The sequence below is a fragment of the Oryzias latipes genome, chromosome 13 (genome assembly GCF_053564925.1).
Source record: "Oryzias latipes strain Hd-rR chromosome 13, Olatipes_Hd-rR_3.1".
In the NCBI taxonomy this organism is placed as follows: Eukaryota; Metazoa; Chordata; class Actinopteri; order Beloniformes; family Adrianichthyidae; genus Oryzias; species Oryzias latipes.
The window spans coordinates 18,201,076-18,219,128 of NC_136249.1; the positions used below are offsets into that span (position 1 = coordinate 18,201,076).

The following is an 18,053-nucleotide window of genomic DNA, read 5'->3' on the forward strand; positions in this document are numbered from 1 at the left end:
ATTAGCTGACCTAAAGCAACACACACACAAACACACACACCCTTAGTCTGCATTTGGATTACCAGTGAAGATATTTTTAAAACAGAAGAATCAAAACCTGTTGCTGAGCAGTTTCATATATCTCATATCTGTCTCCATGATTGTGAGACAACAGCCTTCTTCATCTTTAGGACTTTTGATGTAGAAATTGCACTTGCAGGATCTGCATTACATTTTGCCGGCCCAACTCCACCCCGTTCTTCTCCTGGCTCTTTGATTTGACACAGTTTGGCCTTAACCACCATAAGCGTCAGGGCTCAGGGGTTGCTTCCCTTGGTCCGAGGTTATCCCAAGCATGCAAGATGTCTTTGGCCCAGAGTCCAACTGCCAAACACTACTGACTATTCATGCTTAATTTCTGTTTCCCTATTAAATCTTTTAATTACCTTTTCAAGATGTCACCTTATTGAACTGTCCCCTCTTTTGTATTCTGACCATGACGATAAGATTAAACTTTTTTCTGCTTCTTACTTTTGCTCACACTTAGGCACCAAACATCCAAAAACGTTGGGTTTTCTGATTTGCCTGCTGATGACGGCATCAGGACTGTTGGGCTGCAGATGATGACATCATGGCCGTTTGGCTGCAGATGATGACATCATGGTCGTTTGGCTGCAGAAGACAGCATCACGGCTGTTCGGCTGCAGACATTGGGTATCATGACTGTTTGAAAACATTCTCCTCTGATCTGTGGAGCCAGCTCGGGTCAGGCTGATCACGTTCTGAGGTCAGAAGAACAAGCTGAAAGCACAAGGATGAAGCTCCGGCTTCATCTGTCTTTACTCTTTTCTGTCTCGTGCACGTCCACGTGCACACACACAGAAAGTGTGGTGTCTGCGCAAAAGCCGCATAACAACATTAAAAAATGAGCGAGTTGCAGGAGGAGGAAATCGCTGCTCCCCCTAGTGCTGCGGCAATGACATCAGTTTTTTTTTTCTTTTTTTGAGGGGGAGGGGGTCAGGAGCCCCAGGGGAAAGACTCCATCCTGGTGAAGGTCTGCTGCTCTGTCAGCTGGCTCAGAGCTTAGAAGTGGGAGGGGAGGTCTTTTTGGATGCAACTGAAACATTCTTTAAATTCTGACTCAGCAGCAAATGTGAAGTGAGCTTTAAAAGCAAGATAAATATTTTACATGGATGTTTGGTTGTCATGGAATTCCCTACAATACCACATTTATACTAAAGTCAGTGGGCATATGAAAAGTCTTCATCATCAATATGTCTGTTCTGTAAGGATTCACATTCGCTGAGCTGCTTTCATCCTTCTCGTCGTTCTGTTCCTGGTTCTCAGCGTCCTGACGTGGAACACAGACTGAAGCACTTTAGAGGATTCGCTTTACACGTTTCTTATGATCCTAATGATGATGACACATGACTTCTGTGGAAAACAGACACTTACGGCTATTCGTTCCTATAAATGTACGACTACGTGCTGCTTCCCTGCAGCCTGTTTACAAAGTGAACAAGTGAATAAAGCAGATGATCATGGAGCCTGTTGTACAGTCTGTGGAGCCAAGCTGACACCTAGTGGTAAAATGCAGGTACTTGCAGTCCAGCAAAACCTCTGAATGATGCCCAGTTTATTTTAGGAAAATATGCTTTTATAAGGTCAGAGAACAAATATATTTTCTGTTTTTTCTCTTAATGCTTCCTGTTGATAGCTTAATGTATTTTACTACCAGCCTTTCAAATCAATATTTTTTTGATTTTTCATTAAGACTTAATAATTCAGAAAAACCCAAACTGTAACTGAAAACACCTGAACTTTTAGTTCAATGTTTATGTGCTTTACAGTACAAAAGTAATCAAAGTTGACATTTATTAAATTTATTTCAGAGTAAAATGCAAAGTTTTAAATTTAGCAGCAAACTCATAACTAGACACTGACTGTATCTGTGAATCTATATAAAGAATTAGGATGTCACTTTAAAAAAGTACAAAAATCTGAACATGAAAACATCAAATCCTTCAAGGAATGTAAAGACAAAACCAAAATTCTCCCAAAAGTTCTTCAAAATTAAGACTGACAGTTTTATTAGCCTGGATTACAGATCCAGTTCTGAATGTCTTCTCATAGTTGTTCCCATTTGTGAAAGGTTTAAGAAAGCGAAGAAACTCCTTGTTGAGTTGTTTTCTAAAAATGTTGTGGTAATAAAGACCTCCTGATGCTGTTGAGAACAGTAATGTGAATAATGAGTTCAAAAACTGGTGGAATTGTACCATCTTTCACTGTGAGGTCAACCTAATCCCGGGAGGCGTACCATCAATGGGCGACTGTCCCTATCAATTAAAGCGCCGGTAGCAGGCCTCGCTGTACGACGTGGCATTGACCACTTGGAACATGTCCCTCCGGACAAATGTCAGAAAGTTCGTCAGAGGGCAGAGAGGCTGGCTGACACGGCGGGCATGAGACCTGCAGAACGCCGAGTGAAATGTCACATCCTCGCCGTTGTACAGCACCCTGATGAACACGTCTCTACTGTTCACCTTTGGCCTCTCACCTTTGCCCCCCTTCCTCCTCACCTGCCCTGGTGCGACAGGGAGGCCTCTCCACAGCTCAAAGACTATCCTGGCAGCAAAACGTGGGAACTGGGCCTTCTCTAGACCGAGGGCACTTAGCAGCGGAGCCAAAGTGACGTCATGAGCAGATGATAGGGTGAAGACCTCATCCATCCCCGCCCGCCGCTGGCGGCCCGCCTCGCTGCTCTTGGCCACTCGCTCCATCCTGGCAGCAGTTCGATTGAGATAGGGGAACATGGCAAGGACGGCATATTTACGGTAGAGACCCACGCGTCTCCGGTCTGCCTCGTCATCCAGCTGCTGCTGACGGATTACGGCAAACTGCTCCCGGGTCAGACATCTCGGAGGAGCACCATCTCCGCTGGGAGCACAAGGGAAGGGCAGGCCGTGGCACAGGTGGCACAGCAGCGAATCTATGGGGTTGGCTGCTCGGAGCTGCCGCGGGGGTAGGCCTAGTGTTCGTGCCATGGTGATATAAGTCCTCTCCAGGTTAGCATCTGCCACTCTGAGGAGATACTGCCTCCTCTGGTCCTCTTCAAGGTATTTGCTCCTGGCAGGGCAGTCACACGAGGAACCACAGAAGAGGGTGTTCCACTGATGATGGACGGTCAGCTTCTTCCAGTCAAAGTCTGGAAGGAACCCATAGAGGAAAGCAAGTCCACTCTGGACGGTTCGACTCTTACCTGTGGTCTCCAGCCACACCTGACGTGCTGACCAATCAGAAGGCAGAAACCTGTGCGGTTTGTAAGCTTGCTGGAGGAGCTGCCCATTGCGAAGATGTTGCACTACACCTGCAGGAGGAGAAGATCCAGGAGGACGAAACTTCTCATGAATCCGATCGGGTCAAACTGAGAAGAATTTGAGAACAAGATGTTGAAGTGTTTGGACCTGTCTGAGTGAGCTCCCCCATCTCACACGCACTGTGGTTGGGGAGACGTGGAAGAGAGGCCAGTGGGGAGTCCCAGTGGCCACGCCCACTCTGAGCCATGTGACTAACGAAGGTCTTGAGCAGCGGGTGTGAAGGTCTCCTAAGTGTGACGACAAGAAAAAGAAACATCAGAATTATTTTCAAATATACCAAAATATTAGGTGAAAAACATATCAGAGATAAAATAATTTAAGTCTTTTTTTCCCCAAGAAAAAATAAACTGAGAGACTGATGCTGCATTTTCAGCTACAAAAAACATCCAACAACCAGAAGGCTGTGATGCTAACCAGATCTACAGCCTTTATCAGCAGGAGAACTCCAACCTTCTGGATTTCCTCACAATTATCAGAGGTTAAAACGGACACATGACTTCCTGAATCTGAAGCAAAACAAGGAGGAAGTAAAACCATCAACACTGATCATCTTTGGCCATTTTGCTCCAAAGACTTCAGTCACTTTATTTGTGGGTGAAGATCCCTCTTAATGACTATTAGGACAAACAAACAAGTTCAAATATTTCCCATCTTTTCCAAAAATTTGGAAAAAAGTGTTCAAAATTCTGCAGCTCAGTTTCAATGGGTCTAAATAAGAGACAACACTAAACAGCAGCTTTAGCTTCTATTTACTGGTTTTCGTTTTATTTTAGTTTATCAAAAGATTCTTCTTCTTTTCTTTTTAATCACCACCTGGACCACGACCTTTACCTGTCAGGCCTGGTTCTTTGTTCAGCTTCACTTCAGTCTGATTTAGTGTTCTCTCCAGAATGAGCTGCTGTGGCTTCATCCACGTCTGCTCTCAAGCTCCTCACAAAACTTTTCTTTGGCATTGAATACAGGTGGGAAGTTTTAACAGTAACTGTTAAATCTGTGCTTCTAAAAAAAAACATTGTAGATGTTTTTTATATAAAGTTTGAGTAATTGTTAAGTATCTGATGATTTGGTCTTTTTCATCTTCAGTTAACATCTGAGTTTAAATAGTGAGTGCATGTTGCTGCAGTTCACTTCATCCATCACCAGGTGTTGCTCTAACACACCTGAAGAGAACTGTTTGCAAAGGGATGGATGTACAAAAAGAAGAAAGAAATTGTTGCTGTAGGACACAGTCATAAAGTTAAGCCTTTGGGATTGAAGGAGGAAAAGTCCATAATTCAGCAGAGAATAAAGATTACAGGTCAGTATAAAAAAACATCTGAGATCAACTCCACTAGATTACCAGAGCATTAAGACAGTCTGATTGGTCCATACTCCAGAACATTACAAATAAAAACAGGGATCTGTCAGAACCTTTTATCAAAGCTGACAGAGTAAAACAAAGTCTGACTGCAGATCACTATCTTAAAGAACACGATCCAAATCTGGTGTTCTCCACAGTCTCACATATGCAAACATCTGTTTTATGAACTGCTGTGAAGGCCAGGTAGATGCTGTAAATATTTTGTAAAACAAAAAAAACAGGAATAAAGCAAAGACCACAATGGAAGCATATCTGTTTCATAATTCAAAATAAAAGTCTATACCCCAAACGCTTTTTCATTTTCACAATAAAACGGAGTTTATCGACTCAAAATAAAATGAGATGAAAATCAACCCTTTTTCTTTTTGCCCTGCCTGCAAACACAAAGAGACATGCTTCGCCCGCGTGGAGCAGCCGGCCGGTCCTGTTCGCGCTCCAAAGCCTCCTCTGGACCGCCACACCGAGTGAGCACTGACGTCATCGCCCCGCCTCCCCCTGGAACTGCTGACTGGAAATGGATTATGAGACAGTCTTTGTGCGGCAGATGTGAAAACAAAAATGCAATGCATTATCGCTGTAATTACGTCACAGAATGAGCGGTGTGGAAGAAGAAAACGAAATGGCGTTTTGGAAGATTGATTGTTAATTTTATTTTTAAGTCCTTTGATGCAGTTACATTGTGAAAATGAAAAAGCTTTTCTGTTTTTCCATTTTAATTCACAAATTAGATATTTCTAATTGAATTTTGCTATACATTTACTAGAAAGTATTTTGAAAATGAAATGTCAAGTACAATTTTATTTATCATTTAAATTGACAGAATGAACTGTGTTGAAGAAGAAAAAGAAAAAGCCGTTAAGCAGGATTTCCTTTTCATTTTAATTTTGAGTCAACAAACACAGCTTTATTGTGAAAATGAAAAAGCATTTCCGGTATTGACTTTTATTTTTAATTATGAGACACAATAGACGACACATCCCTCTGCTTCATCATCCAGAAATCTGAGGGGTTCAGGGAGAATGGGAAATTCAATTCACTCTGGAAAGCTTCCAATGGTTCATTTTTCCACAGCAAACATCACAAAATCAAATTACACGGAACAGGGATTATTTGACTGACATGATGGAGAGATTAGCCAAAAAAAGATGGAACCAGAATGAGAGACAGATTATATGAAAGACGAGAAATTAAGATTATTCAGAAAGGGGAGGGAGGTATGCATGAGGAGAAACAGAGAAAGGTCAAATCAATGCACACACAGTGTGTGAGGACAATAAAAGTCTTTCTTTCTAGCATTCATTAGAAATGAGGCGGTAGAACTCCTCCACAGTGATAGACGTGAGAGATGAAAATCTCTAGAGAACCAGCAGATTTAGACACGAGTGAGGAGCTTAAACCACAATGAGAAGATCACTTCCAGATGAGGACTGAAAGGAGAACCTGTCATTTACCCCAACATGAATTTCTCCGTCCGGATGCCTGGATACTCATTGAAGAAAATATAAAGTCAGAAAAATCTTTCCTAATTATAGACAGTGGTAGACAAGCCCTTTTTTTCCTAAAAACAAACATTTGATTTATGCTAAACTAAAGTCTTGCGTTTGTGTTTTATAAGATCAAAGACGTTTGTTCTTTCTAAAATAGTAAAGAAAAAGAACGTTTTTAATATCCAAACTTTCTAACATGGATATAAATATAAATCAAGAACAAAGTGTTGTTTTTCTTTATAACTCTTCTGTTCTAAATGTGGCTTGAAAGAACATCCAAACCACATGAACATAGTTTCCTAAAGAGCAGTATTAACTTTTGGCCACGCCTGGTCAGACTTAAAGTCCAACAGATGTTGGAGCCCTGCATCTCCAAGCTTCAGTTTATGGCTGCAGAGCCTCTAAAGCAGATTAAGGGCTTTTAGTTTGAAATGTGAAAAGCATCTTCATCGTCATGGTACTGCGCTTTGACTGACCTCTGATCAGCTTCCAGATCCAAGGTCTGGATAAGTTGCTGTTGGTTGCAATGTGACAATCTGCTTTTGTGCAATAACTGTTACTGCTGTGAGGATCAGAGTCTGTTCTGGGTCCAGATTTGCAGAACTGACCTCAGTAAAGGTTCTGAGCGCTGCAAATCTGATGACCATTTAGACTATACAGTTTCAGGATTTCTGTCCACAGAAGAAGGGGGGAGGGGTCACACAAATATGAAGTACTCACAGGAAAGTTATTAAGAGTTCCTGAAAGACAAGCCTTAAATATTCGTCAGCTAGCTCCTCCCATCAAGAGAAGATGGCGATCAGAAAGCAGAATTCATGAAAGAATGGAGCAATTTTCCATCTGAGTTTATGATTTTTTTTCAATTATTTTGTTTAATTAAGATAAAAACCAACATGGATTACAAACATTTGTCATCTAAAACAGAGAATGTGATGATCTAACCAAACCTGGAGCTGCAAACACCAGAACACCATGACTCTGACATTAATACCAACCAACCTGACCCAATATGTTCTCCCTTGGTAACAAAGGCTGCAGAACTCACTGTCCAAACTGTGAAAGCACGTCTTATAAAACCCACCGCCATAGCTGATAAGCTCAGAGGGTTATCAGAGAAACGGGTCTCAGGGAGGGAAAGCATTCCAACAATTAAACACAAAGAGAAATGTCGACTAAAACTAAGTCACAAATCCAGACAAGCACCTACAAACTAAACCACATTCATCTCTGCTGCATTCATATCAGTGTATCAAAGGGTAACGTCTTTTCTGTGTTGGAATACAAGGCTAGAGGAATCTCCCCTCTACAGTAGTGGACAAAATTGTTGGTACCCCTCAGTTACAGAAAGAAAGTCCACAATGCTCACTGAAATGACTTGAAACGTTCAAAAGTAACAATAAATATAAATTTATTGAAAATTAAATAATCAAAATCAGCCATTACTTTTGAGTTGCTGACTAATAGAAGTATTTAAATAATAAACTAATGAAATAGGGCTGGACAAAAATGATGGTACCTCCATAAAAGACTGAGAACTAATTGTCCAGGGGGTCATGATGAACTCAGGTATGTCCTTTAATTGACATCACAGCTGTTTTCAAACCCATCTTCAGTCAGTCTGACTATTTAAAGGGAGACAAATAGTCACGTTGCTGTTTGGTGTAAAGGTGTGTACCACACTGAACATGGACAACAGAAAGCAAAGGAGAGAATTGTCCCAGGACATTAGAAACAAAATTATAGACTAACATCGTAAAGGCTATAAAACAATCTCTAAGCAGCTTGAAGTTCCTGTGACGACAGTGGCACATATTATTCAGAAGTTTAAGAACCACGGGACAGTAGCCAACCTCCCTGGATGTGTCCAGAGGAGGAAAATTGATGAAAAATTGAGGAGACGGATAGTTGGAACTGTGTCCAAAGAGCCCAGAACAACCTCCAAAGACATTAAAGGTGAACTCCTAGATCAAGGTACATCAGTGCCAGATCACACCATTCGTCGTTGTTTGAGCTTGTTTAAAGCCGGACTAATTTCCTCTTTCAGTATTTTAGAGAGTACTGCGCATGCCCAAATGATTTATTCCAACCGAAAGTGTGACCCATATAAACGCTTGTTATAATCGGAAAAAGTTTTTTGGGCCCATGTACACGGTTGAATTCTAATCCGATCTTTGATCAGATTTAAACATTTTGCACATGTAACCGCGGCTATTCTGTTGGTCAGAATAACTATTCCTGTTCTGATAACTTTTTGTAACATGTGCTTGATAATCCTATGTTTTTTATTATATTTTTTTCTGTACTTCAAGTTATTCAAGCTATAAACTGGCCAATCAGATGCCTAAATAAAAGTAGGTGGAGCCTGCTGACTGATGTCATCTGGCTCCAACGTGGCGGCATCTGTATCATGAAAAAATGCCAACTAAATTGACTTTTGGTTGGAGGTGTAAGTAAACCATTTTCTCTGGGTGACATAACACCATCTCACTCCAGTTCTCAGGTACAGTTAATGACACAAACATTCAACAATAAAGTACATGAATGTGCCCCATTAGAGGACAGCAATCCTAATCCTAATTCTGTCATGAATGCCTGGAATTTACAACCTTGGCAGAAATTCAAACTGCGTGGGGCTTGTCAGGGATCTGGGAAGGGAACTGAGTCTCCACTACCTAAAAAAACTCGTAGAAGCAATTGGAACTAGACTGTGTACCTGCTGGTTGACAGGGTGCAGTTGATGGGCGGTCGCTTGGTTTTTGGGATGGAGTAAAGTGGATATCTGTCTCCATGTCGAATCATCACATGGACGGACAGCAGCTTGTAGTCCGCTGGACTGTGTCCTGCAACAAGGTAGAACTTATTATTATCAGAGTAGTTTTGATTAGGTGATGAATAGAAGATGACATAAACTCCAGTCAGTATTTATACTAATTGTGTCTTTTGCATTCTCAGAAGAAGATGTCAGTTGGGTCAGATTTTTGTTGTGTCCAGGTGAAGGTCTCACCCTCCCAGGCCTGCTCGCTTCTGTTGGGGGTGTTGCAGTAACTGTAAGCTTCAGCGATGGGGTCAGGCTCTTGGGTTTGGGTCACCGGGAACACTCGCTTTCTGCTCTTTCCCAAAAAAAAGCCTTCTCCTGAAGCTGTGGCCGGCCGCTTTTCCCCCATGGGGGCGGCAGGGGTCAGGTTCCCTGAGAATCAAACGGATCAAAGTAAAATTATTCATTAACCTTAACCCCTAACCCTACCTCCCCTGTGTCAAAACATTTTAAGGAAAATATGAACTTCAGGACATCCACAGAAGTTCATGTCTTCCCATTCTCACATGACTGGACCACAGTGACTGAGTTCTTCAACATGAAAACCTTTTTTTCCTGCTGAAGTGGTTCAGTCAAATGAAAGCAGACAAGCAGACCTCCAGTGAAGAAACTGCATCAACTCGTATCCATGTCAACCGCTCTCTCATTCCAAAGCCTCCACTACTATACTGTTCCTGAGGAACCAATGACCTGTGAGCTCAGAGAGAAAAGGTCCAATAAGAGCAGAGTTGTCCTGGGAACTGGGAAACATCAACAAAAATCTAAAAGAGAAAACACTGAACTCCTGTGTTTAGAAAGAGCAGGAAATCTTCTGTCCTATAAACACAAACGTCCTCACACCCCACCACAAACTCAAATGTGTGAATGGCTTGCATCAAAAAGCTTCATACACACAGCCAAAGACAGATTAGAAAAATAAAGACATCCAGTTAATTCCAGTTTTCTATCCTTTAGACTCAGATCATGAACATCGAAAAATTCTAACATGAAGGAGTTTGATGCTGATCTTCATCACTTCCTCTGCTGGAAACAGCATCAAGTTTGATAAATGTTTCCACACTGATCCACTTAGCTCTGTGAGGCTCAGGGGCAAATCACTTTTCACATGAACATATTTTTAAACAGGATTAAAAGAATCTGGCTTGATCTACTATGTCTGTTTAAGTATTAAGATAATCTTGTAGGTCAGTTCTTTTTGCCTAAAATTAGACATTAATGACCCCCCACCATCTGCCATTCTTTTACCCACTGTTGTTTATGTTTTTTGCCCGATCTAGTTGGGGTTATACTGAAACGTACATTTTGTGCATATAACAAAAAAATCAAATTTAATCCAAAAATTATCAAACATGAAGTGTTAACTGAGCTTGATGCTGAAAGTATCATGTGTAGACTTGGAGTTGTAGCAAGACTCAAAGAGGACAATCCTGAGCCAGTAGTCTACTGTTACATCATCCATCTATCTTTGTGCCTCCACGTCAGAAGAGCGTGCTCAGGTGATGAAAACAATGACAAAAATGATCAATTTCCTCTTCGTTGCAGTATCCAATACACAGGGAACTCCTCAGAGAAAGTGTTGCCTGGGCTGATGATTTGCTGCACAACAATGTGCAATGAATGGCTCAGTACAGTCAGTAAGTTAGTATGTCGTTGGTCCATTATAGGGGGAAGTTGCATCATTGGGAGAGCTCAGAAATAAGAAGGCTGCAAAGTCTTTTAAGAAAATGAGAAACTAATGGACAGTGTGGTCATGAATGAACTGAATTTGAAGCTACAAAGCAAAGACAACTTCATCTGTGAGCTGATGACAGCATCTGCTCTTTCAGAGGAGGTGTTCATGGAAGACCTACAGACAGACCTCCCAGCAGAGCGGGAACAAGTTCATAAACAGTTGCATCTTCTTTTGTTGACTTTATTAATAAAACGATTACAAACTTCAGAAACTGCTTCAACAGTTTAATCTTTGAATAGCAGCTCACCAGGATCTACAGTATCAGAACCCATTTTCTGATGTCAGAATTTCTCAAAGGAAGTCACACATACTTTAAAGGAGAAATGCTGGCTAGTGTAACTGGACCTCTTTCATTTTTGGTTCAAGATCCCTGCTCTAAAGTACTACAGTAACACTGTATGTATGACATATTAAGCTTCAGTAAATGTCTAAGAAAGGCAGCAACATAAAATCAAAGTACAGCAAGATTGAATATCTGACAGCAAATCAAACCTAAACGTAGACGACCTTCCCGTAAATTTGTGTAAGGAAACTATACATGGAAAGAAGTAGAAACCAAAATGGAGAAGATCTTCAGCTGTTCAGATATCAAAAAGGACGAGAAGAAGTTTGCATAAACTCACCGAAGATGAGAAAGAAGAAGAAAATGTGTGCAACAACAGAGCACGCCATCCTGAAGAAAACTCTCCAGCCTGAGGACCAACTTCACACTAGATCCTATTCACCAGGAAAAGCTTTTCCCTCATAGACCTCCCCCCTCCCATTAAAACACGCCTGGAATAACCAAACTACTTCAGAAGAACTGTGTCATAGTTTCTTCACAAAGAGACATTTGTGCTTTCAAGATGAATGCCAGTGAGGGCAGAGGAACACAAACGCACATGAATACACACAGGAAAGCCAAAGCAGCCTACGCACATGAATACACACAAACAGGAATGTCACAGCAAACGCACACAAGCACAACCATGAACAAACACATGACTACAAATACGAATACAAAATCACAAATGGACACGCTTTTAAAACAGTACGGGCCCACACATAGAGACACACATGCACGCAGCAGCGCATGCATGTTCAAAAAAATGCATGCAGACAAAGACAGGTGTGCATGTTTACATGCACGCACATACACACACATACACACAAACAAGTGCAGGCAAACATACATGCACGCACACACCCACACGTAAATACAAGCATCCAGACAAACAGCCACAAACACACATGTGCACGAATACAGACATGAACGCAGACATGCATGCACACATATGCACACACAGGCGCATGCATCCACATACACTATACTGTATCACCAAAAGTATTGGCTCACCCATCCAAATGATCAGAATCAGGTGTTCTAATCACTTGGCCTGGCCACAGTTGTATAAAATCCTCACTGAGGCATGCAGACTGTTTTCACAAACATTTGTGAAAGAATGGGCCGCTCTCAGAAGCTCAGTGAAATCCAACGTGGAACTGTCATATGATGCCACCAATGCAACAAATCCAGTCGTGAAATTTGCTCGCTCCTAAATATTCCACAGTCAACTCTATCATAATAAAATGGAAGACTTTGGAAACAACAGCAACTCAGCCACAAAGTGGTAGGGCAGATAAGTGGACAGAGAGGGGTCAGCATCAAGGTCTGTCAAGGTCCTCAACTTTCTGCAAAATCAATCGCTACAAAGGTCCAAACTTCATATGACCTTCAGATTAGCCCAAGTACACAGTACACAGAGATCTTCATGGAATGGGTTTCCATGGCCGAGCAGCTGCATCCAAGCCACACATCATCAAGTGCAACGCAAAGCGTCGGCAGCAGTGGAGTAAAGCACATCCCCATTGGACTCTAGAGCAGAGACGCCTTCTCTGGAGTGATGAATCACACTTTTCCATCTGACAATCTGTTGGACGACTCTGGGTTTGGAGTTTGCCAAGAGAACGGTACATTTCGGACTGCATTGTGCTGAGTGTGAAATTTGGTGGAGGAATTGTGGTGTGGGGTTGCTTTTTTTGGCCTTGGCCCCTTTGTTCCAGTGAAAGCAACGCTGAATGCTCCAGGATATCAAAACATTTTTGGAGAATTCCATGCTCCCAACCTTGTGGGAACAGTTTGGAGCTGGCCCCTTCCTCTTCCAACATGACTGTTCTCAAAGAAAGGTTTGTAAAGACATGGATGATAGAGTATGGTGTGGATGAACTTGACTGGCCTGCACAAAGTTCTGACCTGAACCCAATGGAACACATTTGGGATGAATTAGAGAGAAGACTAAGAGCCAGGTCTTCTTGACCAACATTAGTCTGTGACCTCGCCAATGCACTTTTGGAAGAACGGTCAAAACTTCCTAAAAACACTTGATCCCAAAAGAGTGGAAGCTCGTTTGGCCTCATGGAAGCATTGGGTGTATATCACGTTTACAATGCACATTCAGCAGCACACTACCGAGGAGGGGAAATAAAAGAAGAGAAATCCTAAACATAATTTATTTTTTAAATATAAATAAAATGTCAGATCTGATGGCTGTTTGCCATCATACAGCAGAAATGACCAACGAACCACAGCAGCTTCTGTGTCCCTGTAACCCAGTTTGATGACTTGCTGTCCCACATTAGTAGGAGGAAGGAAAAATAAAAGTAAAAAAAATTATGTCTCGATGCACATAAGAAAAATATGAAGTAGAGGAGGAGAACAATCAGATTCGACTCCATGTTTGTTTTGGATGCTGCTTTTCTTCTGCTTTGCTGTCAGTAGCAAATAGTGATGCACAAACCTACAGGGCCCCCTAGTGGTTGTTAGTGGGAAACAACTGTTAAAGCACAATTGGTTGTTAGAAGGAAAAAAACAAATATATGAGACAATGTTTTTTTTAAATCACATGCAAGTTGCTCCTGAGTAACACACATGCATGCACACACATACATAGGTGCCCTCATCCAGTGAGCACTGAGTGAATTAGGTTCAGTTATTGGTTTACTTCATTTTTCTGACATTTCCGTAAAAACCACATTCCGCTGAAAAGTCAACATCAAACATGATCTGCTGACGAGGAATTGTATTTTCACAGGATTTGTGTTACTAAGGTGAGATTAGGTCTTCATCTCTGAGCACTAGAGAATTCTAACAGAATATGTGATATGAGCTAAAGCTGAACAAAGTCTTTGACGGTGTTCTAAACGGGTCCAAAACTGAAACTGTCCCATGCACAATAAACTTCTCTGTTCTTGTAGAGCATACAGAAGCTTTAAGGCAGCAGAATGAGGAAGCAGAACAAAGAAAGGCAAAGGCATTAACTTTAACTCAGCTCATAACCAAAAACCACAAGAGTCTGATCCTTTATGCTTACCCATGTAAATGATCATAAATGATCATACCTGTTTATGATCACATCTTCCTCTTCTCTTACATCTCATTCAGGTCTGCATGCATCATCACCCAGCTTTTTCCTCTCACAGTCACAATGGCTGCAGAGCCACATCAACCTCCTGGTTAGGGGGCTTCCTTGCATTGACTGTTCATGGCTGGGACACACAGTCCAGACAGATCCCTGGGGGGGATGCTTAACAATGACCCCCAAACAGAAAAGTCAATTCTAAAAACCTACACATCCTCCACAGCAGATTTGGGTGGGACTGAAGGCTGAGAGAGGTCAAATGTTCTGTAGGAAGTCTAGGGGGCGGAGGGCGGTGGAGAGAGAGTCTGCTCTGTTTCCGTGAGAGTTAAGGAGGAAGAAGATGAAATGATGTTCATCCATGTGTGGAACTGTACTCACATTCGCCCCCCACGCAACAGTCAAGCTGAATAATGGGCCATGGTTACACCTGAAAACATCTACAGGTAGATTATAAACACTGAGCACTTACAGAACTGAAGGCTCACACTGACGATGGCCAGCACGACTCCCCCCACCACCACCAGGAGGAGGAAGCGCTTACGAGCCAGCATCTTGGCGTGGAACCGGTCTAGGTTCTTTTCCATCAGCCATTAAGACAACATCCCATCTCTGCAACCTGGAACACATAAAAGCAAGAAATAAATCAACCCGGGTTTATATTTTTTCAGAAATGTATTTTTAACGAAAACCAAAATTTGAGACATTCACAAAACCAGATCCTAAGAACATGTCCAAATCAAAGACTGGCATCATACAGATGAACTTCAACCAGACACTTAAAATGTTGACATCTTTACTCTGGACTTCACACTCAGACCGCTGCTGATCCCAGGTAAGGAGCCATGCTCAGGTAAAGGAGATTCTGTGTTATTTAACCTTTACAGTCCAACAGGTAGCTCTGCTGTCTGCATGTTCCTTTATGTCCAGCTGTGGTGGCCCTGCAGCGGGAGGGCAGTCCACCTCTGATCAGAAGATTGCAAGTTCGATTCCCGACTTACCAGCCCATATGTCGAAGTGTCCCTGGGCAAGACACTGAACCCCACTTAGCCTCTGGTGGAAGGTTGGCGTTAGTGTTTGTGCTAATGGGTGAATGGGACTGTGACTAAAGCGCTTTGGGCCTTCAAGGAAAGTAGAAAAGTGCTATACAAGTGTGCACCATTTACCATTCAAACTACAAGAGATGCTGCAAGTCCTGTGAACCCACTGTCTGCTTCCAATTACCCTATGGATTAATGATAAGCTATATACATATACATATATACATATGTTTATGACCTGTTGGTGTTTTTCAGTTTGAAATGTCTCTTTACTTACAAGAGAAAGAACATTTATACAAACGTTTGTATTTACCTAAAAACACCAACTATGAAAACTTTTCTGTGGTGATGACGTTAAACCACATTGTGCGCAGCCTCCACGCGCAGAGCAGAACCGCGTTCACGCCTCAACATTCCACGAAAGCGCGTGAACGTGCCACCTCACCAAACGGAGCAGAGAAGCTGCAGATTTCTGAGTGGCTGTGTCTGTGTCCGCCGCACAGCAGCTACTGTCGAAAGGCGGACTCTGTAGCTCAGGTCAGTCACCTGTAGACAGATTCGGAAGTTGGTTTCAGGAAAAGCGGCTGAAACTTGGACAGGAGAAGAATATCCGTGCAGGATGAGAATCAATCGCGGTTGGATTGAGTTCCGTGAGGCAGCCTGACGCATCTTCTCTGTCAGTCACTGCACAAAAAGTGCAATTATTTTGACGCCGCAAACGTGTGGCCCTGCGGGGTTAACACCCCAGCGGATAGCTTCGGTCCCGCAGCTCCGGCGCCGCACCGTGACCGACCCGCCTCCTTCACCAGCATCCCGCTTCGGCTTCCGGCAGCTTTGCTCCTCCAGACTCACCGATCTGACCGGCCGGGAGCCGCGCTGGGGAAAACCGACGAATCAAACGGCAGCCCCGCACCGGGAATCAAACAATCCGAGCACAAAGGCAAACGTCACTCATAGAACCGGCTCGCCGTTAGTCCCATCTGGTTCTCACCTTAGGACGGAGCGAGCAGAGACCTGCAGCCACACAGAGAGGATTCTGTTGAAGCGGGTGCTCCGCTGTTTCGTGCACACTTGGATAAACATGCTATTGTGGTAATCACGTGTGCTTCCCGTATCACTTTTCAAAATAAAATAAGATTGACACTCTCACTATTCTCAATGCAAATAACTAAATCCATTATACTTTACAGACAGTACATTTCCTCTAAAATTATGACGTAAATGTGAGGTAGAGAACATAAATATTATTTGACGTCTGGAGGATATTTTGAAAAGTACTTCTACTGTTCCCATTTTTTCCTTCAGCATTGACTTTCAAAATAAATGTCTGTACTGGAGCTTTCAATGCACGGAATCCAGCTCGAATGCGCCATCTACTGGACTGTCTTCAACAGTACAAGTCATCTCCATGCCTCAAAGCTCAAAGACACAAAGTTGTTTTTGCAAAGTTAGAGAAGCTGTTCTTAGGTGGTCAGATAAGCCAGTTCCCTTGTGAGTATTATATGCACTGACCAGTCAGATCTGTTAATAAACAGTTATGATATCATATCTTCACAACAACGTTGTCTGGGTGTATTCAGACTGGAAAAGTCTGTTGGTCCGGAGCCAATCCGCTTAATTTAGCCTGAATCGAGTCCTGAACCTTGTGCTTGGTCTGTATTCAGACTGCCTTCATCTTGACATTTCTGGTTTGAATCAGAGCTTGTAACCCAAAACACATGACTAAGATCTCTTCAGTCGTTGGCTAGGAATAACGAGTCCAGGGAAAGCAACGTGAGGGAATAAAAGTACTACACTATGCAATCCTTGTCAGGATAGTTCACTTGTTCAAGCTTTATATTTTGCTGGCTAATTTTGAACATTTTTGTCAAAATCCAGCACACTTTTGTTGCACGGTGGAGGCATGCTCCAAGGCGGTTACAGAGGAGACAGCAAAAAGTACGCTAATAAGTGTTTATGATGTAGAGATTGTCGGGAGAACATTGTGAGGTGCAATGGGTATCACATTAAAAGTTTCTTTAATTAGCCTATTCAGACTGAAAAATTATTCAGGCTTTTTGGGAGACACGAACTCTGCTTCACTTTAAGCACACCTAATGTGTCCAGTCTGAATACCCCCTAACTATGTACTGCTTTATGTAATTCAAACTTGTTTAAATTCGCACTAATTTCATTAGTTATTAATTAACCAGAGCAAATGATAGAAATGATGCTCGTCGTCTGTCACATTACTTTTTCATGAGAGAGGAAAAAAAACTGATCAACTGCCACAGATAAGGAGTCATACAGGGGGGTTAAAGACAGATGATAATCCACGAGGGGGGATTATTTCAGAGAAACCTTCAAAGCATCATGTACCCTAATTTCAGCGTTTCTTTGATTGCTGCTCGTGTTATCGGTGGTTCCTGTTACCTACTGATACAGAATGTTGTGCTGATGCAGAAGATCAGAAACAAACCACAAATAACCCAGAAACATGCAGCGACCCAGGTTTGATTACCGACTTCATGCATCAGTGCTGTGGTTTAACAAACAGCAGTAAGACACCCCCCACCCCCGACCTTTAGCCTGTGCACTTTATTCTCACAAGCATGCAGTAAACGCATGAAACCCGGGAGAGTTTTAGCAGACCATGCAGAGGAACTGTTGGTGGAATAAAAAAAAACAAGGATGAATCCGAACATGATGCTTCGCGTTCGATTTTGTATCACTGCTGGAAAGAGGACGGAAACGCGGCCTTGTGGGTCGAAACCATTCGTTCGTGACGTCCACATGGTGACAAATGTTTCAGGGGAGGTGTTTGCGGTGGGACGTGTAAACGGATGAAGGCAGGTTTGAAGGTGTTGAACGAAGAAAACAGCTCTGCTG

The 18,053-nt window shown here is 42.4% G+C and overlaps 1 protein-coding gene across 6 annotated transcripts; it reads right to left on the bottom strand.

The window, feature by feature from the left end:
• Window positions 1–1,800: 1,800 nt before the first annotated feature.
• pxylp1 (2-phosphoxylose phosphatase 1) lies at window positions 1,801–16,301 on the bottom strand. Of its 6 annotated transcripts, none has more exons than XM_020708321.3 (7): window positions 16,177–16,288; window positions 15,499–15,731; window positions 14,618–14,764; window positions 9,208–9,390; window positions 8,917–9,043; window positions 3,444–3,583; window positions 1,801–3,346 (listed from the first exon to the last, which is right to left on the bottom strand). In XM_020708321.3, the coding sequence occupies exons 3-7, from the start codon at window positions 14,730–14,732 to the stop codon at window positions 2,319–2,321; spliced, it is 1,593 nt and encodes a 530-aa protein (XP_020563980.1). In that variant the 5' UTR covers window positions 14,733–14,764; window positions 15,499–15,731; window positions 16,177–16,288; the 3' UTR covers window positions 1,801–2,318. The 6 variants fall into 6 exon arrangements, with proteins under 6 accessions (XP_020563980.1, XP_078786336.1, XP_011480946.1 ...); XM_078930210.1 differs by having other exon boundaries at window positions 15,499–16,061; window positions 16,177–16,262; XM_011482644.4 differs by lacking the exon at window positions 15,499–15,731 and having other exon boundaries at window positions 16,177–16,301.
• Between the last annotated feature and the right edge of the window lie 1,752 nt (window positions 16,302–18,053).

Bases quoted from the DNA above. Each gene is read 5' to 3' on its own strand.
- pxylp1 (XM_011482644.4), bottom strand. From the start codon at position 14,732: ATGGAAAAGAACCTAGACCGGTTCCACGCCAAGATGCTGGCTCGTAAG. The intron at 9,044-9,207 runs GTGAGACCTTCA...ACCTTGTTGCAG, and splicing joins AAGCGAGCAGGCCTGGGAGG to GACACAGTCCAGCGGACTAC. The intron at 3,347-3,443 runs GTCCAAACACTT...CTCCTCCTGCAG, and splicing joins GGGGGAGCTCACTCAGACAG to GTGTAGTGCAACATCTTCGC.